The 26,456-nt window shown below is 44.1% G+C and overlaps 2 protein-coding genes across 2 annotated transcripts in view; both read right to left on the bottom strand.

Moving 5' to 3' along the window:
• ercc2 (excision repair cross-complementation group 2) overlaps positions 1 to 9,346 on the bottom strand; it is a 46,692-nt gene extending 37,346 nt beyond the window's left edge. Inside the window, exons 1-2 of the mRNA XM_084018949.1 lie at positions 9,207 to 9,346; positions 8,806 to 8,905 (exon numbers count right to left, since the gene is read on the bottom strand). Of these exons, the coding sequence (XP_083875075.1) occupies positions 8,806 to 8,905; positions 9,207 to 9,211 (105 nt within the window). The 5' untranslated portion in view covers positions 9,212 to 9,346. The remainder of the gene's footprint in view (positions 1 to 8,805; positions 8,906 to 9,206) is intronic.
• An 861-nt stretch (positions 9,347 to 10,207) lies between these two features.
• On the bottom strand, positions 10,208 to 18,911 carry LOC311019508 (cdc42 effector protein 3). The gene is made up of 2 exons (XM_084018963.1): positions 18,769 to 18,911; positions 10,208 to 12,573 (listed from the first exon to the last, which is right to left on the bottom strand). Exon 2 carries the CDS (start codon positions 12,069 to 12,071, stop codon positions 11,154 to 11,156), a length of 918 nt encoding a protein of 305 aa, XP_083875089.1. The 5' UTR covers positions 12,072 to 12,573; positions 18,769 to 18,911; the 3' UTR covers positions 10,208 to 11,153.
• Between the last annotated feature and the right edge of the window lie 7,545 nt (positions 18,912 to 26,456).

Below are 26,456 nucleotides of genomic sequence, written 5' to 3'. Positions count from 1 at the left end.
ATCAAACATTCAAGCTAAGAAAAATACGTAAAGAAATCAAAGAAACTCCACTTATTCTATACTGGTTTTCTTCATCATCAAAATTAAAATGTAGAACTGTAACCATGAGCACTTTAAAGTAAACCTTATAAATAAGACAAAAGTGCATTATGCATTTAAAATAGCCACTATAAACAAAGTACAAAAATAACTACTACAATCATATGTAATGAGGCGCATAAGCGGACTCTTTTTTGAATGCTTGCTCAAGTGTCTGTGTCACTGATGAACCAGAAGCAGTACTTGGTTGCCCCACTGCATGTCCTTTCTGTAAAAAAGAAAAGGGATAGCCATGTCATTATTGTTATTAATTATTATTAGGCTAAATTTCATAATAATGTACATACGATTTTGCCTATAGCTGTTGTTGCTGTTTTTTTTTTTAGGTAGAATGCTTCTGCTACCATGTCATTCATTTCAGCAAACATTCCTTTCCTTAGTAGTGTTATACTAACGTTTCGCCGTCTCATCGTGAATGGACATTTAGCCGTTTCGCTTAGAATATTAGCTGCTAGATGCGTTGTCGCTGCATTCAGGCTTCTGTTTACATTAGAACTATTGACAAGTTAATACGTTAGACTGACGGAAGTCAACACACCATGCATTTCAGCTAAAACGTGTACTTGCCTTGCATGATTCCCGAGGGCTGTCGTCTCCTCCTTCCGCCATAATTCCAACAGAAAGTTGTGGTGGTAGTAGTTGTTGTTGATACACGCGCAGGCTACACACTGCGTCTGCGCGGTAACTTCAGGTGACTCGGATGAAGCTGGGAAGGATTAAACACACGGTTTCCACACCGCTCTAATCCACCGAGATAATAATTGTATTTGAAATGAAAACGGTAATTTTTACCGTCAAAATTATTAGCGTGGTTATATATATAATATATAGTAGTAAAAAAACACAAAAATATGTGAGGAAAACAATGTTTTCCTTCATAGTTCATTCTGATGACATCACAGACTGACATCACAGGACCATGGCAGTGGCTTTGATTCCAGAATCTGACATCACAGGACCAAGGCAGTGGCTTTGATTCCAGAATCTGACATCAAGGGATCAAAGGCAGTGGCTTTGATCCAAGAGTCTACAGAGTGTATAAATAGCAGGAGAGCACATAATTCGGTGTGGTTTTGCCGTCTTGAGATACGATCTATTACAGATACAATCTATTACAGATACGATCTATTACAGATACGATCTATAACAGATACGCTCTACGACAGATACGGTTTCATACAGGACGATTTACTACTGTAGGATTTCGAATCGGCAGCGATGCAGTCTACGTCATACAAACCAAGTGTGCCCCAATCTGTTACAGCCTGTGCCATGGACAGAAGAACCCAGCAAGCAGACCAGCAAAGATCTGCTGGTGGTCCAGGGGGCAGTCCAGAGGTTCAGGGACAAGAGCAGTTTGAGGATCAAGACTGTACAGAAAGGAGAAACTTGGGTAACATGATGCACAAGCTCAAAGTGCGTTTGAACCATCTGGTTGAGCCTGAGATCAACCAGCTGAAGAGAAAGCTTCAGGCGCAGGAGGAGAAGGCAGAAGCCGCCCGGCGCCTCAGTGAACAGAGATTTGATGAGATGGCTGCAAGGTACGAGGCAGAAATAAAAAAGCTCTCGCACCAAAGCAACACTAAAGCCCAGAAGAAGGTGCCCCTTATGGAAGAGCGGGTCCACGAGGCGGACACCCAAATCCTGCAACTCAGGAAAGATAAGGAGGTTCTCTCTCAGCAGCTGACAGAGACATCAAACCAGCTGCTTAGCAGAGAGACTGAACTTCTGGCACGATGCGACGCTCTGGAAGCTGAGCTTCAGAAAGAGCTGGCTGCGAAAGAACGTAGCCAGGAGACTAACATCCAACTGATGGACGAGAAGAATGAGCTGGAAGCCAAGTTCCAAAAGGACCTAGCCATGTCACAGCAGCGCCTGGAGACAAGCATCAGCCTGCTGGAGGAACTGGTGGCTGAAAATGAGATAATGGACGACCAGCTCACAAAGGACCTGGCAGAAAAACAAAGCCATGTCACCAAAGTGGAAGGTTTGCAGACAGTCCATAAGGTTCTGGAAAAAAAATTCAAAAAGGAGCTGGCCAAGAACAACAAATTGGCGAGACAGCTACGAGAGGTGGAGGACAACAACAAAGATCTGGCTGAGAAGCAAGCAAGCAGCGAGAGCTTGGAGAAAGACCATCAACGGATGTGTGCTCTCGTCAAATCGATGGAGGAAGTCCTGGCAAATGAAGCATATCACATTGAGACCAAAGTCAAAGAGGTCCAGGACGACAACAAGGACCTGGAGAAGCTCTGTCTGAAACTGAAGAATAGGAGAGTAGTCTTCTCTCTCTTCAAGAAGAAGATCCAGGACCCGCAGGCAGAGCTGCAAAGGATGAAAGACAAGATTCATGAGAAGGAGATGAAGAAGAGGGGTATGTTCAGCCACCAGGAAAACCGGTGTGGCAGCGACAGAAACCAGCTGCTTAGCAGAGAGACTGAACTTCTGGCACGATGCGACGCTCTGGAAGCTGAGCTTCAGAAAGAGCTGGCTGCGAAAGAACGTAGCCAGGAGACTAACATCCAACTGATGGACGAGAAAAATGAGCTGGAAGCCAAGTTCCAAAAGGACCTAGCCATGTCACAGCAGCGCCTGGAGACAAGCATCAGCCTGCTGGAGGAACTGGTGGCTGAAAATGAGATAATGGACGACCAGCTCACAAAGGACCTGGTAGAAAAACAAAGCCATGTCACCAAAGAGGAAGGTTTGCAGACAGTCCATAAGGTTCTGGAAACAAAATTAAAAAAGGAGCTGGCCAAGAACAACGAATTGGCGAGACAGCTACGAGAGGTGGAGGACAACAACAAAGATCTGGCTGAGAAGCAAGCAAGCAGCAAGAGCTTGGAGAAAGACCATCAACGGATGTGTGCTCTCGTCAAATCGATGGAGGAAGTCCTGGAAAATGAAGCATATCACATTGAGACCAAAGTCAAAGAGGTCCAGGACGACAACAAGGACCTGGAGAAGCTCTGTCTGAAACTGAAGAAGAGGAGAGTAGTCTTCTCTCTCTTCAAGAAGAAGATCCAGGACCCGCAGGCAGAGCTGCAAAGGATGAAGGACAAGATGCACGAGAAGGAGATGAAGAAGAAAGCCGAGCTGGAGAAGGAGGAGAAGCAGAAGAAGAGGGGTATGTTCAGCCAACAGGAAAACCGGTGTGGCAGCGACAGCAAGGTGGAGGAGGCTGCCGGTTGTTCAGCGGAGGCTGGACAACAGTAACTCCCCCCTTCCCCTCTCCACCCTTCACCCCTTCGACTCTCCATCCTTCCTCCCTCCCTCCCTCCTCTACCTCCGTCACCTCCATCTACCTCACCACTCCTTCCACTCCTCCTCCCCCCTCCCCCTCATTCGGCAGCACGGTTGCTCAGTGTTCAGCACTGCAGCCTCACAGTGACGCCGCCACCCGTCCCTCTGTGTGGAGTTTGCATATACTCCCTGTGTCTGCGTGGGTCTCCTGGTTACCAGGTTTCCCACTAAATCCCAAAAATATGCACTTTAGGGTTTTCTCCTGGCGCTCAGGTTTTCCCACAATGTATACATATATATAAAAATATATGTATGTATTAAAAAAAACACACAAATTCCATTCCATCCAACAAAAATGACATTCCATTCAAGAGCGGGTCCACCAGGGGGACACCCAAATCCTGCAACTCAGGAAATATAAGGAGGTTCTCTCTCAGCAGCTGACAGAGACAACAAACCAGCTGCTAAGCAGAGAGACTGAACTTCTGGCACGATGCGACGCTCTTGAAGCTGAGCTTCAGAAAGAGCTGGCTGCGAAAGAACGTAGCCAGGAGACTAACATCCAACTGATGGACGAGAAAAATGAGCTGGAAGCCAAGTTCCAAAAGGACCTAGCCATGTCACAGCAGCGCCTGGAGACAAGCATCAGCCTGCTGGAGGACCTGGTGGCTGAAAATGAGATAATGGACGACCAGCTCACAAAGGACCTGGCAGAAAAACAAAGCCATGTCACCGAAGTGGAAGGTTTGCAGACAGTCCATAAGGTTCTGGAAACAAAATTAAAAAAGGAGCTGGCCAAGAACAACGAATTGGCGAAACAGCTACAAGAGGTGAAGGACAACAACAAAGATCTGGCTGAGAAGCAAGCAAGCAGCGAGAGCTTGGAGAAAGACCATCAACGGATGTGTGCTCTCGTCAAATCGATGGAGGAAGTCCTGGCAAATTAAGCATATCACATTGAGACCAAAGTCAAAGAGGTCCAGGACGACAACAAGGACCTGGAGAAGCTCTGTCTGAAACTGAAGAATAGGAGAGTAGTCTTCTCTCTCTTCAAGAAGAAGATCCAGGACCCGCAGGCAGAGCTGCAAAGGATGAAGAAAGAAGAAAAGAAGAAGAAAGAAGAAAGCCAAGCAGGAGAAGGAGGAGAAAGAGCGGGAGGAGAAGCAGAAGAAGTCTATACTCCCTGTGTCTGTGTGGGTCTCCTGGTTACCAGGTTTCCCACTAAATCCCAAAAATATGCACTTTAGGGTTTTCTCCTGGCGCTCAGGTTTTCCCACAATGTATACATATATATAAAAATATATATATGTATTAAAAAAAACACAAAAATTCCATTCCATCCAACAAAAATGACATTCCATTCAAGAGCGGGTCCGCCAGGGGGACACCCAAATCCTGCAACTCAGGAAATATAAGGAGGTTCTCTCTCAGCAGCTGACAGAGACAACAAACCAGCTGCTTAGCAGAGAGACTGAACTTCTGGCACGATGCGACGCTCTGGAAGCTGAGCTTCAGAAAGAGCTGGCTGCGAAAGAACGTAGCCAGGAGACTAACATCCAACTGATGGACGAGAAAAATGAGCTGGAAGCCAAGTTCCAAAAGGACCTAGCCATGTCACAGCAGCGCCTGGAGACAATCATCAGCCTGCTGGAGGACCTGGTGGCTGAAAATGAGATAATGAACGACCAGCTCACAAAGGACCTGGCAGAAAAACAAAGCCATGTCACCAAAGTGGAAGGTTTGCAGACAGTCCATAAGGTTCTGGAAACAAAATTAAAAAAAGGAGCTGGCCAAGAACAACGAATTGGCGAGACAGCTACGAGAGGTGGAGGACAACAACAAAGATCTGGCTGAGAAGCAAGCAAGCAGCAAGAGCTTGGAGAAAGACCATCAACGGATGTGTGCTCTCGTCAAATCGATGGAGGAAGTCCTGGAAAATGAAGCATATCACATTGAGACCAAAGTCAAAGAGGTCCAGGACGACAACAAGGACCTGGAGAAGCTCTGTCTGAAACTGAAGAAGAGGGGAGTAGTCTTCTCTCTCTTCAAGAAGAAGATCCAGGACCCGCAGGCAGAGCTGCAAAGGATGAAGAAAGAAGAAAAGAAGAAGAAAGAAGAAAGCCAAGCAGGAGAAGGAGGAGAAAGAGCGGGAGGAGAAGCAGAAGAAGTCTATACTCCCTGTGTCTGTGTGGGTCTCCTGATAACCAGGTTTCCCACTAAATCCCAAAAATATGCACTTTAGGGTTTTCTCCTGGCGCTCAGGTTTTCCCACAATGTATACATATATATAAAAATATATGTATGTATTGAAAAAAACACACAAAAATGACATTCCATTCAAGAGCGGGTCCGCCAGGGGGACACCCAAATCCAAGCAAGCAGACCAGCAAAGATCTGCTGGTGGTCCAGGGGGCAGTCCAGAGGTTCAGGGACAAGAGCAGTTTGAGGATCAAGACTGTACAGAAAGGAGAAACTTGGGTAACATGATGCACAAGCTCAAAGTGCGTTTGAACCATCTGGTTGAGCCTGAGATCAACCAGCTGAAGAGAAAGCTTCAGGCGCAGGAGGAGAAGGCAGAAGCCGCCCGGCGCCTCAGTGAACAGAGATTTGATGAGATGGCTGCAAGGTACGAGGCAGAAATAAAAAAGCTCTCGCACCAAAGCAACACTAAAGCCCAGAAGAAGGTGCCCCTTATGGAAGAGCGGGTCCACGAGGCGGACACCCAAATCCTGCAACTCAGGAAAGATAAGGAGGTTCTCTCTCAGCAGCTGACAGAGACCACAAACCAGCTCCTGAGAAAGAGACTGAACTCCTGATGAGCAGCCAAGCACTGCAGACACGATGCGACGCTCTAGAAGCTGAGCTACAGAAAGAGCTTCTGCTCTGGTATGAGCTTAAAGTGCTCATGAAGCGGTTTTGTGCATATGTGTGTGTGTGTGTGTGTGTGTGTGTGTGTGTGTGTGTGTGTGTGTGTGTTAGAGTTCTCAACGGGTCGGGTCGGCCCAACAAACCCGACGGGACCCGCGGGTTCGGGCCGGGTTCGGGTCGAAAATATAAGCAAGTGACTTGGGTCAGGTTGGACCTCGGGCTTAATTTTTTCCGCTCAGTGAAAAAAAAACAAAAAAAAAAACATTGATTAATCATCGCTGCTGTTCACCGTAAAGAAAGTCTGGCTGCTGCGTGCAACGTGCATCATGGAGAGGGGCGGGGCAGACCTGACGCCGCTGCGTGCACGCCTTCAGCCTTCAGTTGTTTGTATGGTTTGTATTGTTAAAAGGCGTTGATTTGAATTCCCGTCCGCTGGTCATGATAATACGTGTATTAGGGGAAAAAAGGCCGGGGGGGGGGGTTCGGGCAGATAATTCATGTTGATGTGTCGGGTTACATCGGGTCCGGGCTTTATAAAGGCAGGAACACACCGGCCCAACCGTTGGACGTCTGAAGCGTTTGGAGAGGCTCGGACGAGGTCGGGAACTCATATGTTTGGTGTGTACAGCTGCGTCGGAAGCTTTCGGAGCCGCTCGGACGTTGTCTGATCAGACTGAGCATGCGAAGTCTGAGGAGGTGGGCTGTTGGACGTCTGAGCCATTGGATACTCTGATTGGCGGTGTGCTAGCGAATCAGAGTATCACAATGGCGGTGTGTGGGCGGGGCGGAAGTGACGATGGTAAACTCCGTATTACTCGTTCCCTACTGAGACGACGTCTTCGTAAAATAATGAGCCCGAGAGCACACAACGCGAGTGTCACCCTAGCCAGAGTCATCTTTCCAGAAATGCCAAGTATTTAGTCCACAAAGGTCTTCTCGAGTCGAACGAATACTGAACCAAAACTGTGTGCATTGTTTTTATCTGCACTCTGCTCCCTCATTTCCTGTTTTCCTGTTTTGGAGTACTGGCACGAGACTAGCGCCACCCGCTGTTTAAGGAGGCTTATTGCATCTCGCGCAAGCGCAGAACGTACACGCTGCTGTGGTGTCGGAAGCACGTCGAAGCGGTGTGTACAACGCAACTTTTCTGCCAAGGTCCGGGTCGGGTCGGGTTGTAATTTTCAGGCCCGTTGAGAACTCTAGTGTGTGTGTGTGTGTGTGTGTGTGTGTGTGTGTGACACACAGGGTGCGTGTGAAGCGTCAGTGCAGTAGTACTGTGGTAGTAGTGCTTGTAGCTAGTGCATGTTGCATGTCGCTTCTACTTGCTTCCTTCTGCTTTCAGCTACGGCCACCGGCTAGCCTCCTTTGGGGGTGAAAAGAGGAGCAGAGTTTGTCTCCTCCTGCCGGTACATAGCCTCTCCACCACCAAGACTCCTACAGTGCCTCCTCGCGGCCACACACGGTTAACTGGGTACCTCACAGTCCCAGGCTAAACTGTAGGAGATCGACTGTAGATTGAAACCCAGATTTGTATTTATTTTGGACGCATTTATTGCATTTTAAAACTTTAAAACTTAACTTTAAATGTTAAATAAATGATTATTTTCATACCTTGAAAATAAAATGGGTACAAAATGTGAAGTATGTCTTCTTAACAAAGGTAACAATTGTCATGTCCATGATTAACATGCCTATCAGAATGTTCAGGGGTATTATGGGTAGGGCGGAGGAAGTGGTATTCTATTAAATATGCGTTCGGTAAGCAACAGACGTGTCTGTGTGTGGTCCATATTATTTAGATTCAATGACAACAACAATGAATTCATGTTTTATTGGGTTTCATATTTGGCCGGTTTGCATTTGAATAAATTTAAGTTTTCAGAGGAGTCCTCCATGGTGCAGGGAGCTCAGTGAACACATTCATCCTCAGCAGAGGTGGAAGGAGTACTCGGATCATAAAAGTACTAATACCACAAATCTGAAAATCATAGTCCTACATTCAAAATGTTACTAAAGGAAAAGTGAAAGAGTATTAGCATCAAAATATACTTATAGTTCAAAAAGTAAAAGCATTCATTATTACCAATATTATATGTATATATAGTATATACATATACTATATACATAAGCACACATAGTAGAAAATAAAAACAATTTAATTTGAACTCCACTCTTGACTCATGATTCATCAGTCACTGAGAGACAATAGCTACAATATTATCAGCTTGATGTTCTTGAAGTATGAAATTCTTATCAATTATTCACGATGTAGTGAAATGTTCCTCATCCATGATGCAACATTAAAGCAATGAACATATTCATTCATCACTCATTGTAATCCAATATACAGTATATTCCAAAGTGAAGCATTCTGCATGGGTACTTTAAGCATATTTGGATACTAACTAAGTAAAATTTTAAATGCAGGACTTTTACTTGTAACAGTATTTGTACACTACTCAAGTAAAAGATCGGAATACCTCCACCATATGTGCATGCTAGTTTAGTTTGACGTTTTGTTCTGCGTGTCTGTTGTACTCGCCTACACAGCTGCACTGTTTTAATGCCACTGAGAGCTACACAAACACCACCTACCTTGGCATCCAAAGTCCTCTTCAGCTCCAGCATGTAGGAGTACTGCTCGGGATAAATGTAATCATATGGAAAATACACCAACAGACCGTCGATGTTGAGCCTGGAATGAAATGGAAACTGAATTATGACACACTGTGTGCGTGTAACAGCACCGCAATGATGCTAACGCTAGCTAGCTTCGTATAGGAGCTAATCACGGAGTCTCCGTCTCTCACAGATGATAGCACGAACACTGACTAGAGGATGCCCGGGTGCCCAAACTGTAGCTGCCATTGACAGGATATATTAACACATGCTAGTTAACTTATCCAGGCATCGTTAAACTGAATGCAATCACGCTAGCACCAACAATCCGTGTTGCCTGCAACAGTCGTCTTTTCTGCCCAAGTAGAAACACTCACTTCATGTTTGCAGATGTTGTGGAAGTCGGTCCTCTTCTGTGTCACTCACTTCCCCTTTTTAAATTATAATTTATAACTTTGGTGTTTGGGAAAAGAAAACAAATGCGCCGAAGCCGGCTTCTTTTTCTTCTTCTTCTGCTGAAGCTGCTGCGTTTTTCTCTTCTTCTGCTGTATTAATTGGCGGCTGGCAAACCTGTTTAGAAATGCATTAGCGCCACCTACCGTCCTAGAGGGTGGAGCAACAGACGGTGCCGGGGAAAGAATATCCTTTGGTTGTTGTTGTTTTTTTTTATTATTATCCTAATCAGTTTATATCTTTGCCTGCTGTACTCCTCAAGAGACCTGGCATTGAAAAGGCTGTTTTGCCTCCTCATTGACTGAAGAAAGGGATTTCTCTAAGGTGAAGAATAAATGAATTGTAAATGAAGCGGCAGACATGTTTTAAAATACATTTAAAAAACTAAATATTTTAAATAAAAAATGTGTTTTGACTTAATTAAAAAAATATCAAAAAGTATATTAATGATCAATTACTTCATCCATCCATTGTCTACCGCTTATCCTGTATTCATGGTCGTGGGGGGGCTGGAGCCGATCCCAGCTGTCATTGGGTGAAGGCAGGGTTCACCCTGGACAGGACGCCAGTCTATCACAGGGCCGACATGTAGAGACAAACAACCATTCACACTCACATTCACACCTACGGGACATTTAGAGTCATCAATGAACCTATCCCCATCCTGCATGTCTTTGGACTGTGGGAGGAAGCCGGAGAACCTGGAGAGAACCCACGCTTACACGGGGAGAACATGCAAACTCCACACAGAAGGAACCCGGATCCGACCCGGGAATCGAACCTGTGACCCTCTCGCTGTGAGGCGACAGTGCTACTCACTACACCACCGTGCAGCCCCTGATCAGTTATTATCAATAACAATTATATGTGTGTGTGTGTGTGTGTGTGTGTGTGTGTGTGTGTAGAATGGCCCATGACTACTCAGTTTTCTTTATAGGAATGTTTTATTCATACATTTACGATGATATACAGCATAAATGACATTTTGATAATAGGCTACTGTGATAATGCAGCGAGGCCGACAGTGAGCCACAACATGGACGAAGAGTGTTTTGAAAAAGACCAATATTTGAAAATGATCTACAAAGCAGCACATTTCTTACACTTAAAGCATTTTAACTAGAAGAATGAGCTCCTTCAGTTTGCCTGTGATCAAAAGACAGACTGAAATGTTGTGCTGCTGCTGTCATATGTTACACTAACGACCCTTTTAACTTGCATCTTCATCTCCAAGGAGAGAAGTTGTTCACATTTCATCTGGCTGTGGAGCATTACAGTAAACCAGTGAAGATATGCAGCCAGCCAAGATGAATTAGGACAGAATATGAATATACTATTTACGGTTGCAGTTCAGCTTAGTATGACTGAGAATGTGTAATGTGAACAACAGCTGAAGCTATAAGACATCATTCATTAGTAGCTGTGGTTTCCACGGTGGATAAGTGAGTCCCGGCAGCTCCTGGATTTTCTCCTGAGTCTCAACACGTTTAGAGCTGTCATAGTTGGCAATTTGTTAAACAGAAACAAGCAGAAAATTGTCCGCATAAGTCATATTAAGAGACAATGCGATGTGGGCAGTGGCAGGTATTTTGTCCCAAGAAGAGGACAACGTGTTTGTGATAACAAGCGTAGTTCGTTATCTTACAGTTTATGAGGTTCAGCTCTGATAAAGGCTCCTGAGGACCAGCCTGTTGCCTTGGTTGTTGTCATGTTAGGCGGTAACGTCCCAACACTTAAGTCTTAAGTCTTCCAATGAATTTCAAACTCAGCTTCTTCTCCACCCTCCATTCCTCCATCCTTTGTCCTCCTTTAGTGTCTTTGTAAAGTGTTTAAGGATTTATTAGACCATGTATACAAAATATCACGTTCGTTCACAGCTCATTGCGGTCATCGTCCGTCTTGTAACGATCCATGATACTCAGGACGTCCTCCATGATAGATGGGCCCAGATCCAGGTTTAACCCCGCCATGGAGTCTGACCGCGACACCCCGGACGAGACCGCCAGACCAGCCGGATGGAAGGCACCACAGGGCGACTCACTGCGTTCACTCCTCAGATCCTCGTTGCTCAGGCCGGCATCAGAGTCCAGGCTGAGGCCCCGGCGTACGTCCAGGGGTCCGCAGGTTTCCGACATGGAGTCCTCAGAGGAGACCTCCGAGAAGGAGCCAGAGGAGGGGACGAGCCTGCGGATGGCGGGGGAGATGGAGATGTCGCGGCAGGGCTCTGATGCCAAACGGCCCATCATGCCGTTCTCAAAGAGCAGGCTCTGGTTGTTTGTGTGACTGTAGCCGTTGGCTTGTTTGGGGCTTGGGTCTACAGGCTGCTGATGCTGCTGGAAGGGGTTTTGCTGAGAAGGCAGAGAAGGAGGGGAGGGGTCGTCCAGGTGGAGGCGTGGGGGTTTGGGTGGAGCCTGTTCGTGGGCGATGAACACAGGCATGGAGACGGTGGTCTTCAGCAGGCCGTTGGAGGTGTGCTGATAGTGGTAGCCGTTGTAGGCGTAGTTGTGCGAGTCCTGCCTGGCTGTGAAGTCGTCTTCCAGCCGTCTCTCTACGCTGTGCGAGCGTCCGTCCTGCATCCTGCTCAGAGCCGGCAGCATGTTCATCTTCCCCTGCAGGAAACCCACGTCCCCGAACATGTCGCCCTCCCCTTCGGGCCCCACGTGGGCGCTGTGGCGCACGTCCCCCAGCGGGGGGCTAATCATATCACCAGAGAGGACATCACGAAGCCTCAGCCTCTTTCCCTTCTTGGGGGTTGTAGTTTTTAAGTACATTGGCGTCTTTGCTGGCATTTTGCTTCTGACAGGTCGACGTGATGTGAGTCAGAGGAAACTCTGAATGGAAAGTGTCCTCCGGCCCACTAACTGGGTAGCACCTCTGTATGTTTGAGTAGCAGTCGGTTTCTCAGCAAATTAAGCAAACAAACGGCTCAGCAAACTCGCAAAATAAGAAGCTCTTTTGCCTCCAAACTGAGAAATCCTGCTGCTTGTCCGAGTCAGTACACAAATATTTAGGTTGGTCAGTGTAGCGATAGCAACCCCGGGGGTGGTGCCTCACACTGTCATGTGACTCGGGGGCCTTGACCTCAGATCAGCTCTGTGTGTCTCTCTCTCATATGCAGAAAAGCCATATCCAAGCAAACCCCGGGTCCTCCTCTCTTCAAAACGCACACCCACTCGTCTTTATCCCTCCTCCGACGGACGAGACGAAGGGATGAAGGATCTGATCGCCGGCGGCCCAGCTGTCTGCCGTCGGGTCACTTCTTCGGAGACTTCAGGAATGTGACGCCAAACCCTGAAGACGAAGAAGAGACAAAAAAAAAAGGCATCAGGAAGCGATGAAGAGAGAGGGAGGAAAGGCGAAGGGGGAGATAGATGGGGTAAAAGGGGAAGGGAGGAGGCAGGAGCCGGGGAAGAGAGGAATGAAAGGCGGAGGAGGAGATTTACAACCTTCTTTTCAGTGACGGCATAAGATGGAAAACACTCCGAGTGTTTGCTAAGAGGGGTCCGACTGCCCCGAGTTGTGTGAAAATGTGTGACTTGAGGACTCTATAGCCAGTCAGTCCATGAATCAGTGCAGAAAATTGGTCACACATTCCCCAAGGACCTCTCAGCCCGGTTAGTGGAAACACAAGTGGTCGGTTTTAAAAGCTTGCTGCTTCTGCATCAACTCGCCTGTTATCAGTGAAACATCTTAAACATCTCTTTCCTGAGACAACCACTGTGAATTATGGGACGACTGTTAGGTGTCGCCTGAGGGCCTTTGATACTGAACTCTTTAAAGAAGTGTGCTGTTTTATGTTCAGGGTTCAGAGGTTTTGTCACAAAATTGGAAGAATGCAGCGCTCGCCTCTCCCAAGAGATAGCTGGACTTCTGGTCAATGATGAAGATGTGCAATCATTGAGGAAGCATTTTGTCTGGAAAAACGTTTATAAGAAACTTCATAAATCAAGTGACTTGGATGACAAATTATGGTCATTTAATCATCAATAGAGTCATTTTATTCGTATATAACGTTCAGACCTTACCGTGGTAATTATGAATGCTGCGCCGATCAAAGTGTTCCTGATGAATGCTCAGCATTGTTTAAAAATGAGAGAAACATGGCTTTAAAAATCAGCATGTAATGATGTTTAATTTGGGACCGCCTGACTTAGTGTTTACTGAGGAGATGCACTGAGGAATGTGTCGACTCACCGTGTTAATTATGGCGAGCGTAAAAAAAAATAACTGCAAGAGTGGATCCTCGAACTGTCAAACTATGACACGATCGTCCTTTTTGTCTTGAGGGAGTCATCTAAAAACAGAGTTTGCTTCTTGGACAAACATATTTTGCAATAAACCCTTCTGATCCAGATTGTCAATTAAAAGCTGTGAATATGTGATTGCAGATTAGTCCTTTAACTCCTTAAATGGGACACATGCTCAATTTCACATTCATATTTGTATTTTATGTTTTTACATGCATGCATGTTCAAAAGCACCTTATTTTTCTTGCAGTGTCTGTCTGAATGCACCTGTATTTGACCTCTGTCTGAAACACTCGTTTTAGCGCCTGTCTCTTTAAGATCTACCCTGAAAAAGGCCAGTCTGCTCCGATTGGTTTTCTAGAAAAATATGGTGGGCGGTATATTATAATTAGCCTCATGTGATATAGGAAGGGGAGGCAAGTCGGAATGACTTGTTGAATCACATATTTTCTAATCTTATTTCACCTTTTGTGGGTTGGCAGGTGCTCCAGATATAGAAGTATTTGTACACAAGCACGGAAAAAGTGACCTTTTCATAAATGCCCCCTTTAAATATGAAAATATTTACCGTCTCCTTCCACTCGCCTCCATCACCACAAGCCAAAGACATCCATCAACCACAAAGCAGAAGGAAAGAGTCTCAGAGATGAGATCTTATACAGCTCAGTATAATTAAACCCACGGAGTCATCTAATTACAAACAAAATCAATATTAATGCAGCACAAATCCAGGCAATAAAGTTGAACAAATGAATCAAACGACTGTCTTGACAAACTATCACATCTAACGAAGCGAAGCCGTGCACTATCGGCGCCACAAAAAGGATGGAAACCAGTCAGAACTGTTGAAGAGACCGTTTCTGAAGATGGGCTCTTACGTTCATGTTCCCCTCCTCATCGCTCCATGTATGTTTGAGAGCACCGACGACATTCGTGCTTTGTTAGGTCTGTCCGCAAGACGATAGCAAATCACTTTTAAGATGCTTGTTTTCTGAATGGAGTCAGATCAATAAGAGCTAGCCTATGCTAACACTGTAGCACTTGATAAATAACGCCATCTAGGCATAAATACGGCAGCAACCTTCGTTCGGTCTCTGTATGAAATGTAAGATACCATGAAAGAGTTCTGGGAGTATTTAAAGTGTTGAGCTGCTCCATAGACAACCAACTGTGAAAAATGTTTTTGATGATATTGAGAGAGGTTCTGAGTATATTACATTGTCTACGGAGGAATGAAGCTCATGTGGGTTTTAAAAAAAGACCAAATCAGTCTCCCATTCATTGTCTATGGGGCAGATCCATATTTATACATGATTAAAGTTTGAGACTTACTGGTTTCTGGCTTTGATGGCCATGAGATTACCTACTCTTACTTTGGGTGTTGTTTAAGACACAATCAATGAAAAAAGTCATTTTACTGGCTTCAACAAATATTCAATCATCATTAAAAAGAAATATAAAGACATTAAATATTGAACTTATATCATTAGTCTTCTTTTTTTTTTAAATACATGCAATTAGATATAACATAATATTGTTTGCACATCAACATTGTGATGAGTGCATGTGCAATAGTTACAACGCAAGACGTGCGATGACGCAAATATTAGGTTGATATCTAGCTTCATATCCATACAACCAGTTGGTTTGATGAATACATTTTTGTAGTTGTGGGGGAACCTTTATGAGCCCTCCCTCCCCGGGCTCCATTTTTTTTGTTCTACCTACAATTGCCCTCATCCGCCCTCGTAATTATGTCACATGTTCTAATATAGTGTAGCCCTTTAACACATACATTATGTGTAGATCCTTCGCCTCACTGTAAGCTTTCCAGCGTCAACAAAGCGTGAGTTGAATGAAACATTCAGATCAAATCCATCTGTCTTTACTGTAAGCTGTACTCTAGTCCCCTGGCCCCTCCCTCAACATGACCCTTAACCTAATTGACCCTAAACCCAAGTCCGAGCCATCAAACTGCTCGTTGAAGAAGTGAGGAGGACCAAACAAAACGTCCTCACTTTCGGTAAATACGGCGCGTTGCAGTGTTTGAAGTACTGATCGCCATGAAGGAGAAATTAGTGTGAAAAAGTGTGGACTCAAGTCACATGACTTGGATTCAAGTCCAGTCACAAATTTGCATATTTTAGAAAGGACAAAAGGCTTTAATACCAATGAATCGTGGCTTCATTTGGACTAATACATTGTCCAGAAAGCCAGAAGATTCAAGTCATTCAGACAGTTGCTGTTTCTCTCCTCGCTGCTGATGCAATCAGCCACAGAGGAGGCTGATCTGACATCTGTTTCTGCTCTTAGGCTCCATTTGCTGCCTATACATGTGTCCACAGCAGGACAGACAATCAGTGAGCCACGGGTGAGCCCTGTCATCTTCTAGGACAAACACAAACTCCACTCCTTTCATTGTTGTTATCCTTCAGGCTCTTGCGTCATGCGTGACGGCTCACAGCATGCCGTCGTTGACAAAAAGCCTTTTGCTCATTTGCTTGTTTTGACCATCAAAATAAAGCTGATTTTATCGTTCATAAAGCTGTTTTCTGTATTGAGATGACACCATATTATATCTTGTGTATTCTTCCCCACACTGTTATCGACCAGTAACACAGAAAACCCTGGTGAGGCAACGCACTCGCTGAGTCATCTGAAGCTGATTCATCCACACAACATTACAAGAATTTACTGAGAACATGGAACAGATTAAGGTTGCTCCTCTCTCTTTTTCGGCCAATAGCTTCATGAGAGTTTATTAACAAGCAATCAACAAAAGGTATAAACGATGCTGAAGCTAGAAGATTTGTGATTCAAGACAAGTGAGTAGAAAGAATAAAGTGAACTCCCTCTGGCTCCATTATGCAACGGAGGCCGTGAGATCATCCCTGTCCTCCTGAACACTCACCGCTTGACTAATTGGTACAAGCGGAACAAATCTGTCTCTCTCTGGTCTCGTCTTATCCAGTCACGGATACCGATACCGCTTCATTGAGAGACCTCACGCATCTCTGCCGGAGGAGGTGTGCGGCAGCTGCTCTAAAACAGGCTGCAACGCTTCAAAATGTCCAAGTGCACATCGGATTTTACCAGCACGAGACATTCACAGCACATCTCAGGAAATGTTCCGTTTCACAGTGTTGCACCATTATAGAGGCTACGTCCCTCCCGCTGATCCCCCATTGGACCTCGTTTCGGAACGACGAGTACGGTGTCGACAGTGAGAGTTTGATCCCGTTTGAATTGTACTGTGATGTGTGTGAGCGTGTGTGCAGTCTGATGGACAATAATGACTGAACTGATTGAATCAGCTGCAACAGGTGCGGCTGATTGGGGATCGGGAACGAAAGGTCTGCCCGTGTAGCGCTTGACAGCGGGGGGCAGCGGTCCTCTACCCCTGCGCCATTATCTGTTGCTGTGTGGACTGCTGCGACCTGGGAACTCTAACGTTGACGGGCCCGTCATCTCTGCCTGTTGCGTACCGTAATTGTGGACAGCACTGCCTGGAACTCAGACCTCTTGTGTGAGGGTGTTGTGTGCGCCTTAGACGGCGATGTATTTTCTCATGGTGCTGTGATTTAGCTTAATGAGGCCCGTGTTATTCTGACTGTTGGTTGCCCTCTGTCCTCGTGACTCCTCCCTGTGTATACTCTATTTTAAGGAAGAGAAATCACGTGATGAATTAATAAAGATAATTGTGTTTCTATATTCCTATGTCTTGGATGGTCATTTTCAGACTCTGATATTTATTGCAGTCTTCTGCTAACAAAACCCACATTTATTACAGTGCCATGAATTATACATATGATTGTAAATTTGAAAGAATTTTTAATGTTGTCGTTAGTTCAGTGTGAAACCGCTCTGTGAACTACATTTCTTATGTACGTCACCAACACGGCTGTTAGCTTGCTAGCTAGCGAACTTGGCTACAGACATCCCTCACTTATGCGACTTTTGGTCTTCTTCTAATTACGTATTTTTTCAGTCTTATACTTCAACAGTTATATGACAAAATGTGACTTTCTTGAAGTGCGAATTTATCTTTAAAATGGACAAACATGTGTAATTCGAGTTAGCCCACTATTCAAATGAGATCATTGTCTAGCCATTGACATCGTACATACTTTTTCACATTGTACAATTTCACATTGTATAAGTATGTCTGCAATATCGGTATGTGTGTACTGTTTCTGAATACATTTTTTTGAATAGTTATATCGGGCTGATGAAGAGTCGCTGAATAAAACTCATCGTGCATGAAACATCGCTGAGTTAGCTAGCTAGCATGTTGGTGACATTGTGTGAGAGGTTTCACAAACAACGTCATTTTGTTAATATATTTCATTTATAAGTTGTAATGATCCTTAAAGTTTGAGAACTTTAACACCTTATGACTGAAGCATGTTAGCACTATAGCGTGTTTAAATATACTGTCAGCTAGCATAGTTAGCCTGCTTAAATACCAGAGAAGCGAACATCGGTGGTGCGATACGGCCACATCCGGCGGAGCGCCGTTAACGGCCGTTTACAAGCCCGGAGCAGCGACGCTGGCTGGCTGCCGGCTGCTGTGACCTCCTGTCATTGGCACCAGGGAGGAGTTTATTCCTGGAGCACCAGATAGTCTGAGTCACTGGATACGCTTCAGTATTGTGTAATAACCCCCCCCCCCCCTCCCTCCCATCCCATCCATCCCATCCTTAATTTCCCCTTTGCTAAAAGTCCTACCTAATCTTCTCAGAAATTAGATAATCATAACCTGGATTGGGTGAGATTGACCCTCAATGTATACAGAGTAACATCACAGCCCGAAGAGCACATGACACGCTGTCCTTGAAGGCATCGCTTTAGATAAGAACAAATGTACCAAATATCAATATGAAAGCATAAATTATTACCGGTCAAACAAATAAAAGACAACACGTTCGTGTTACTTGAGGCTTCAATATATGATACCGTTTAATGAAAACTTCGTATTGTCTGGTCTTAAAAAATGGTTTAAATTCAAAGGTGCGCGTTTCGGGTTTTCCCTCATGCCAAACCAAAGGGAGCGTCACGCGCTGTGAAGGCTATTATGTAAACAAATAAATTGTTACACTAGTCAGGTTTTGCCTCTTATTGTTAATCACATAATAGGTCTATTCATCAGGTGTGGGCAGCGGCCACCGACCGCCCGCTGACCACGTTTAAAATCCATGAACGAAAACTCAGAAATCCACTAAAATCCACTGATATTTACCCTCAGAGTGAAGCGTCGCTCCGTCTTTTTTGTTTTTTTTGCGGAAAGTAAATCACCGGAGTTCAGTCGTACAATCCACCGACATTGGCCTCCGCTTCCGGGCAGGTAAACCTCTTACTTGCGGGTATTAGCCTGCTGTCTCTGGAGCGCTCTGGACGCCGGAGAAAGTTAAAAAGGGAGCCGCTCCTCTCACAAGAGCGCCATCAAACCAGCTGGGCTGAGCACAAACAACTTCCGGTTAGGGATTTCAAAATAAGACATTCAGTACCTAATTGTGCAGTTAATTAAATGCAGTGGTGCAAGAAGTCATTCTCAAATAATTTACCAGAGTAAAAGTACCAATACAACAGTATAGAAATACTCAATTACAGGTAAAAATCCCGCATTCAGAATGTTACTGAAGTAAGTACAAAACTATTACCATCAAATATTAAAGAACCAACAGTAACTGTACTCGTTGTGCAGAATGGCATTTTTTCAGTGATATATTATTATATAATCTTTATTTGAATACATGAAGCATGGGCATCCCAATGTTAGTCCTTCTACGCAGAGCCAATTGCAAATACTGTGTCGGCCTACTGAGTAGATTAGTAGCACAGATGTACTGAATCATTTCATATAAACAAACCATGGGCTTTTTTTTTTTTTCAAAGTGTAACAAGTAACGAGTAGTGAAAGTTGTCATTTAAAGTATTGAAGTAGATCTTTCAATATCTGTGTAGGTTTGAAGTAACAGAGAATCGATCTACTCAAGTAAAATTCAAGTATTTCAAAATGATACTTATGTACAGTACTTCAATACATGCACTTAGATGGAACCCACCACTGGTCTTTAATAGAAAGGAAAAAAACAGCACTTGTTAATTCAAATATAGACTAAGCCAGACGTGTTTTATTTTGAAAGAAATACGTTCTTAGCTTCCGGTATCACTCCGGGCGACACACTGACCTCGCACAGCAGAGCTGGGGACAAATAACCATTACAGTTTTACTCGTCTCAAACTCGTCTTCCTTTTCCTTGTCCTGCAGTTTTATTACTTTCATTGTGTTGCTTTATGTTGTTCATTTTCCTTCTTTGGTCTTGTTTGAGCTTGTGTGTAAAATAAGTTGAATATTTTTAAATCTGTGTTAACTGTGTAAATTTGTGTTAACTGTATGCATTTTGTGTCAAAGCAACAAGAAACGTGTTAATTGTATGGCTTACACAGACGGAAACTGTATGCATTTTGTGTCAAAGCAACAAGAAACGTGTTAATTGTATGGCTTACACAGACGGAAACTGTATGCATTTTGTGTCAAAGCAACAAGAAACGTGTTAATTGTATGGCTTACACAGACGGATGTTGCGCTAACTGTGTTAAGAGTTTAGGAAACTTGATAAAAGTATTGAAATAATTGTCTTAGCAATCGTAATGATGGCCAACGCTGCTGCGTTGGTCTGTTTTAGACTAATAAGTCATGGTGTTCTGACCACCGGTCCACCTCATCCAGCCAGAGGGCTGTCTTGCTGTTGACCCCTGGACGTGACGATGATGTGGAGATGATCAAGACTCCATCCAACAAGTGCACTTGACTTGACCTGAAAAGTCAGGTTTTCCACCTGCAGCACGTTTGATGCTTTTTAAGCTGCACTAGTTAATGGGGCTAAAGCAGAGCATCACCGACAAACGTTTCTCTATGAGCAGTTACAGATAACGTATGGATGGATGCAACTGCAGCTTGAAAGATCAGATTTTTCAAGATCATCAATAATTAAATTTGATTTAGTTTATTTATTAAATCAGCAATATCATTATACCACTGTTATTTGCAGTACCCTCATTCCCCTTAAACCAAAGTTTCATACGTATAATTTGTATATCAGTAACCGTACATATTGTTTTATTTTATTTCAATCTAACATTTCGTTGTGCAACCCTGTGTTTTAAAATTACAACGAACCTTGTGCTTGTCCACATCAGCAGAATCTGAGTCAATTAAAAGGCAACATTGGGCTTGTTTTCTCCACAGTCTCAGCATTATGAGGAATAATTACACATTGAAAGGGGCCTTCAACCCCTCACTGCTGGCTCAGTCGAGACCAGCTGGAGCATAATATTTGGAGGCTCATTCCGGTGGCCCCAGTAGGGCTGGCACTGAGCTTAATTAGATCGAGGTAATGAGGATTTGACAAACGGAGAATGCAGACGTTTGCTTGTTGGAGGTCGGCCTGCAGACACATCTTGTTTACGGCCCCTGTGGGATGCCCACGAGGCAAATTAAACCTGCTCAGTCTTCACTCAGCTACTGGTGTTTGTGCTCGTCTATAAAGAGAGAACGGCGGGTTTTCCGCTGAAGAAGCATCACGCTGCAGCATGTGGAACAACGTGAGATGTTTGTGTTAAGGTTTCAGAGTTGGAGCACAACATCACCTGTTTCCAAGGTTCACGGAGATGGAAAAAATGGCAACACTCGTTGTATATAGAACAATTTTATTGCAAGGTCGATGGATTTTGGCTTTGACCTCCAGAGAACTTCATGCTTCGTGCTGCAGTGGAATGTACATTTAATCAAACATACTTAAGTAGCTGTAAATATGAGGTACAGCTTCCATTTTATGCTTTTTTGTTTTTACGTCTTCTCTGCTTCTCAGAAGTAAATATTGTACTTTCCCCTCCCCTTCCTGTCCAGTGGAAACCACGTATGTCCAGATGTGCTGACGTTGAGTGTTTGTGATAAACTGAAGGATGAAGTGTTCCTCTATTCTTAAGCCAAATAAACTCTTAAAAAAGCCTCCCAGATCAGCCAGAAAAGGCCAACATCAATACTGTTACTTTAAGTACTTGAAGTACATTTAGCTGTTAATACTTTGACTTCAGTCAGGATTTTAATGCAGTGTTTTTACAGTATGGTATTAATACTTTTGAGGGTTTGAGCTTTCTTCAGTGGACTTTGACTTTCTTAAAACAAGAGAAACACAACGAGAACACACTCTCTTTATCTCTCTCGCTCACAGTATCTCTCACACTCACTGCAAGTGTTTGAAGCCGACTGGAATGTGACCAGATAAGCAGCGAATTACACCGGGTCTCCAAAGATGTGGTTATATCACACAGCAGGGACTGACGTGTACACACACACACACACTATGACATCACCTAAGTTTGTAATCAGTGCAGTGTGTGTGGGGTGGGTCCACATGAGGATCCATGAGACCAGGATCTCTCTCTCTGTCCAGGCCCCATGGCGAGGCTCCAGCCCCCCAGGTGTGGCCCCATGCTAAGACCCCCAGAGAGGTCTGTGCTGGAGGCTGGAGGTTTGTGTTTGTAACCCCACGATAGTTGAGTAAGAACAAAAAGATTAGAGGTGGAGGACAGTATCTTCTTTTAGTCGGGCAGGGTGGAAGTAGTGACGATACAACAGGAAGAAGGAAAGAGACTATAGTTGTCCGCTCTTTGTAACGTGGCGCCGCATTGTAAACCGACCCTGGCAGACTCCAGAGCCGATCTGTCCCCTCTCATTGTAAGTGATTATGCAACAGACTCGCTCAGCCAGGTGGAATCAATTCATCCCCATAAGACATGCAGCCTCATAGATTTCACAACAAAAGACTCCAGATTAAGCAGAAATCCCACTGAATCACTTCCAGTTTCCTTCTCAGAAAGTTTGCTGCTTCAAACTTCTACAGAGTCAACCCCTTAAATGTACTTGTTTTTGTTTATCTGTTTCCATGACAACATGTGTCAGTATCTCCCAACACTACACAGATGCTACAACAACTCGAGCTGACATGAAAAATTAATTTTGCCCCTATTAGATCACATCTCCGGTCCCGTATTTAACCATATATGCTGAAAAAAGAGCAGAATGTTTTTATATCAAAATCCAATATTTTTTCTTCCTGGAAAACAAAATATGAAACATAATTACATCAGCTGGTACCAACCAATTTCAACCAATAATATAATGACATCCATCCGTCAATCAATCAGAGCTAGAGAAGGTGGTGAGCTAAACTTTTCAACCAGCGAATCAATTTCCTCCTAGCGTTATGTCCCGCCTCCTGTCAGGTGTCACTTTCATGGTGAGACTGTTACATTTGTGACATTCCAGATGTTTTGTGCATCATTTTATATATTTTTCCGTATTTTACACTTACATGGGTCTTTTAGTGTTAGTCCAGACAAAACATGGTTGCAATAACATAAATGTAAGCAGTTATCAATAATTTGAAATGGTTATTAATGCTGTTTTTGGTCTTATTTATTGATTACTTAATTTTATTTTTTTCACTTATTTTCTATTTTATCTATTTGTGTGGATGTGTGTGTTACGCCCCTGCAAAGTGAGAGAACATCCAGCCCACGGTGGTTACTGGTGAGCGTGTGATTGCATTTCCATTTCCAAGCAGTCATGAGCAATGCACAACCGAAACATGGAGTGACCTCATGGCTAGGAATTCTGGGATTCTGTGAGTAAATGAGCCTTCACGTGTTTCCATTTAGTTTGCAGTGATTGAAGCAAACTGCAGAGCCTCTGGGCGGGAAGGCCGAAGGACGGGAGATTAAACAGAGGAAGAGAAAAAGCAGAAATAGGGATGAGAGGAAAAGAAGAAAAGTCCAGAGGAAGGAGATAAAAACAGCAAAGAAAAACTTGTGTAAGCCTTTTTTTTTCGTCATGTGGACCGCTGTTTGTCTACCAAGACACAAAAATAACAACAAGCAGCGAGAGAAGTGAGAGAGCGAAAGTAGGCCCTCTGACCAAAGAGATGACCTCAGAGAGGAAGTGGGTTCCAGCTGTTTTCCTGCATCAGAGCAACACTGTTACTGGACTCATGCAGAAGGATCCCTCTGCCCACTCACAGTTAGACTTCTTCCCAACCGCTGAAGGAAACCTCCAAACTATTTGGAGAAAAAAAAGTACAAAATAAAATATTTAAAACAACTTGACGATATGTGTTGGAAGAATGTTTGAATTGGCTATAATCTATATTCTTTAGATTAACTGTGGATCACATGGCCAGGTATGTGAAAGGAGGTCACCTGTTCTGATAAACAGAAAGTCATAAGCTGCATCTGCATCTTCTCTTGGCTTTACAGAGTGTAATAGTTTAACATTGTTTTAACGGTTATCATGGCGTCACTTTCGGCTGCAGCACGCAACTGTTTTCACCCAAAAATTGGTAGAGACCAAAACAGAGCTTAAAGAGGGGGAATATTATTGCCTCTATTCATCAGATGTACCCATCTGCTCTAAATCAATGCTAAAGTTTGCCATAATTCAATAAGCTTTATTCAGTTTTGCAGCTTTTTTTTCAGCTGCGTTTGCCAAGAAGTGATATTGAGTTAAAACGGTGTCACATGACCTGCAGTATTTTTACCCAAATCGAACAAATGTAACTGTTCCTGGTTTGCAAACGCATCAGACAGCTTGTTGTATTATTTTCCACATAGTCAGATATAGAAGTAAATAATAGTTATTTTGTATACAAATGCCAGTCGTACATCAAATGGGAAATTAAGTTATTTATTGTATAAGGGCCACTGATGTGTTGAACAAGTGTCACCTCTGTGTGTTTCTCACTGCCTGGATCCCGATTACACCTGGACCTAAACAGTGGTCCTACATGTGGACTCAGATCCAGTGTTCCTGCCCTGGTTCTCCCTTGGCCCTTCAGCAGTTCGGTGGGACTTTGATTGGTGGAACTCTACATATCATGTGAAAGCATTTGATAGCATTGTTGCCGTTCTCTCCCATTTCTTTGGATGCCTTTTTCCAAGTTCCAGGACATATAAATATATTTACTCTATATAACTAGCCAACCATCTCAGCTTCCATAGTTTTTAATTCCAACTCCTGAGGGAAAGGTGAAGTGGCTTGTATGCTACTGGGCTGAGACTGTAAATGCTGTGTAGCGTTACGTTTTTTCCAGCGGCGTTTTCTGGGCGGCGAGCGGGCGGTGGAAAGCAAAACAATGAATGATGTAAGAGGGCCGAGGGCAAAATAACATGGGGCGCCGTAAATGTGTCATTCCAGCCTCAAAATACCGAGCGATTAACATAAACACTTCAGCGAGCCGCTCACACGTGCACACCAACAGCAGTACTGTCACAGCCATGAAAGCATGCACACAAAGGCTTAGACAGGCACCTGCACACACTATCAACCTGGTTATCACCTTCTCCACATCCAAAGATGATCTCCCGCCTCTAGCCTCCTTCCGTTCCCACACTCCTCCTTCTCTCCTCTGGCCTCACTGCATCCCTCTCTCTCGCCTCCCCCTCCTCCTCTTGGTCAAGGCTCGGGGTCACCCGGAGGGTCAGAGCCTCTGCCCCCTGGAACAAACACACCGAAATAGACAAAGGCAGAGAAAGAGAGGAAGGGACGTGGCCGGATGATCACCTCATCGCAGGGCCCGAACCGAGCGGGGACACAGTTTAAACATTCAGAGTGAGGACGGTTGTGCAAAGTGGGGACGTTTTGTCTTCACAGGACTGTGAGGTTTAAAGGACCAGTGTGTAGGATGCAGGGGGATTTGTTGGCAGTGAGTGTTAAATTCATAAGATGTTTTCATTGGTGTGTAATCACTTATGAATAACTCAGAATGAGCCCTTCATCCAGGGAGCAGGTCTTCTTCATGGAATCGGCCACGTTGCTGAAACACGTTCTCACTTCGATGTGTGAAATGCTGCAGCTTGGTCAGAGCTTCAAAGTTTCAAATGATGACTCCATGTGCCAATATACGGTTCCTGTGGTTTTTTTGCTCCCCTTTGTTGTAATCTTTATATATAAAACTATAAATAAAACATACTTGGTGTGTTCATGCCACTTAGCTGTTGTTTCAGAATAATGGACACCTGGTGGTTATTTATAAATGATGAATTATTAACCTTTATTTCATTATCACACTTTCCCATAAACGCTACACGACTAAGATTTTTGAATCAGGCTCCTTAGATTGAATCATTAAATAGTCAGCTGTTATCGCTCTGCAGAACGGACAAACCAAACACAGGTTTTACATCACCAGAAAGGCCACTGTAGTGCTCCGACTCGCTTGGAAAGGGAGGGGTGAGTGGAGGAGTTGTTCAGTTCGATGCAATTTGCAACCTCACCACTAAATCCTCCACACTTTTCAATACGTTAAACAAGTTTCCTCACAGGTTAAGATTCATCAGTTAATGGTCTATGGTCTTTGGACTGTGGGAGGGAACCGGAGAACCCACACTAACACGAGGAGAACATGCAAACCAAGCAGGAACCTGGATATGAACCCCCACAAATTCGTTTTAAGACTTCATTTAAACTTGGTTAAGGGTTAGAGAAACGTAGTTTCATGTGGATGTTAGCGGGCCGAGGCTACAGTTCACATGTGTTTGACAGACAGAATGGACCTGGGAACCTTAGCGGCTAAACTGCAAACAAACATCCAACTCATGCCTCGTTGATGCTGGAATGCTTCCCATAGGGACGAGGTTTGTGTGTGTGTGTGTGTTTTAGGCAGCAATGGGAAAGTTTATATAAACATACATGAATGGATGTCACTTGTCATTCGCACATTAATTATTGGACACTTTGCCTTCAAATTGAGCAGTTGAAATTAATATTTTACTCCATGAATATTAATTACAACCACTAATCCACAATTTTGTGGGAATGCGATTCGTTATTTAGTCCAAGAAGTCAGTGATGTGGTGCTCAGTACC

The sequence above is a fragment of the Eutrigla gurnardus genome, assembly GCF_963514095.1.
Source record: "Eutrigla gurnardus genome assembly, chromosome: 10".
NCBI classification, from domain to species: domain Eukaryota; kingdom Metazoa; phylum Chordata; class Actinopteri; order Perciformes; family Triglidae; genus Eutrigla; species Eutrigla gurnardus.
This window is presented reverse-complemented; position numbering and strand designations above follow the sequence as displayed.

Bases quoted from the DNA above. Each gene is read 5' to 3' on its own strand.
- LOC311019508 (XM_084018963.1), bottom strand. From the start codon at position 12,071: ATGCCAGCAAAGACGCCAATGTACTTAAAAACTACAACCCCCAAGAAG.